Genomic DNA, 1,549 nt, shown 5'->3' on the forward strand with positions numbered 1-1,549 from the left:
GCAAAGATGCTGATTGAATTGTCTAATAAGTTACCATAGACAAAATCCTAAGCAGCTAACTAGATTCACAGTTGGTAAGCACTTTTATCTGATATACTTTCAAGCTTTCTTTGTTAATCTTTCTTTTCTTTTCTTTGGACAAAACATGCCATAGCAGCCTTAATTTTCCTTTGGAATTCTAGAGGGTTCAACTTTACTTTTTTACATAGTTTCTAGCTATGCATCCTCCATACTTTGTAGAAAACAGAGAAGCATTATGGGAAACTGATTGTATACAATAATATAATGGAATGTTTATTCTAGTCCTCTTAACATATTGTATACAATCAGTTTCCCATATATGTATCCTCCAGTCAAATATGTCTATGAAATGTTTTTTATGTGACCCTTAACATATAATGGAATCTATATTTACTGGTGGTGTGAGTAGCATTGTGAAATTCTGCAATTTGAATATGTGTCAAAGATGTGCCATGGAGCCTATATATTTTTATACTGAGGATGCAAATACATGTTAGTGTGTCACATCTTAATGTTAGGAGTGTGTAGGTGTATATGTGTGTGGGGTGTTGATGGGGAGTGCGTGTGGTGCTGATGAGGCATGCGTGTGTTGCTGCGTGGTAAGGTGCTGCAGGGTGTGCGTGGGCTGCTGATGTGGGGTGCGTCTGCTTCTGATGGGGCAAAAAAGGGTAGAGCATTATGGGGAGATCCAAGTTGGACAACTACCATTTGTAACCTTTGTGTGGAATAGATTGAAGCCGGGAATAGAACAAAAGGTGCTGCCTTTAGTCCCAAAGTTTGGACCATTTTGGTGACCAAATTTTGTGATGAGACCGGTCTAAACTATGATAAGGACCAATTAAAAAGTAGGTGGGATGTATTAAAAATTGATTGGAGAGTGTGGGAACAATTGAATAGTCATGACACAGGTTTAGGTTGGGATGCAGTGAAGGGAAAGATTAATGCTAGTGATGATTGGTGGGATCGAAAGTTGAAGGTGAGTTGAGTATTTTATTAATATGTAGTTAGTTGGAGATATATATATATATATATATATATATATATATATATATTTTATATTATTGCAATATGAGTGAAATGACGATTACATTTTGTAGGAAATACCCAAAGCTGCAAAATTTCGACAGAAAGGTCCACAGAATCTAGAACAACTTGAAAGAATGTTTAGGGATGTTGCAGCAACTGGAATAGCTGACAGAATCGAGATTCAATTTCTAGAAGAGAACATTAATAGCGAAGCAGGTAGTAGTTATGAGTAGAACTCAGGATCTTTAACAGACCCTGCGATGGTGGTTCTTCGTGATTCCATTGCTAATTTGATTTGGGGGGATAATAATTAGTAGTTGCCTTTTTTTTTTTTTTTTTTATAATATCATGTAGTACAATTTAAACTTTGGTTATTGGTATGTATTTTATCATCTTTTTACATTTTTATGTTGTACAATTTAAACTTGGGTTATTGGTATGTATTTTATATCTTTTTACATTTTTATGTAGTACAATTTAAAATTGGATTATTGGTGTGCAT

The 1,549-nt window shown here is 34.8% G+C and overlaps 1 protein-coding gene across 1 annotated transcript; it reads left to right on the forward strand.

The window, feature by feature from the left end:
* The first annotated feature begins 398 nt into the window (after positions 1–398).
* LOC126705990 (L10-interacting MYB domain-containing protein-like) lies at positions 399–1,280 on the forward strand. The gene is made up of 3 exons (XM_050405271.1): positions 399–422; positions 752–997; positions 1,119–1,280. The coding sequence occupies exons 1-3, from the start codon at positions 399–401 to the stop codon at positions 1,278–1,280; spliced, it is 432 nt and encodes a 143-aa protein (XP_050261228.1).
* The last annotated feature ends 269 nt before the right edge of the window (positions 1,281–1,549 follow it).

The sequence above is a fragment of the Quercus robur genome, chromosome 1 (assembly GCF_932294415.1).
Source record: "Quercus robur chromosome 1, dhQueRobu3.1, whole genome shotgun sequence".
Lineage (NCBI taxonomy): Eukaryota > Viridiplantae > Streptophyta > Magnoliopsida > Fagales > Fagaceae > Quercus > Quercus robur.

What these genes read in the sequence shown, in the direction of transcription:
- LOC126705990 (XM_050405271.1), top strand. Translation starts at nt 399, where the DNA reads ATGGAATCTATATTTACTGGTGGT. An exon ending in AATCTATATTTACTGGTGGT is followed by an intron (nt 423 to 751) that starts GTGAGTAGCATT and finishes TGTGTGGAATAG; the next exon opens with ATTGAAGCCGGGAATAGAAC. An exon ending in GGTGGGATCGAAAGTTGAAG is followed by an intron (nt 998 to 1,118) that starts GTGAGTTGAGTA and finishes TACATTTTGTAG; the next exon opens with GAAATACCCAAAGCTGCAAA.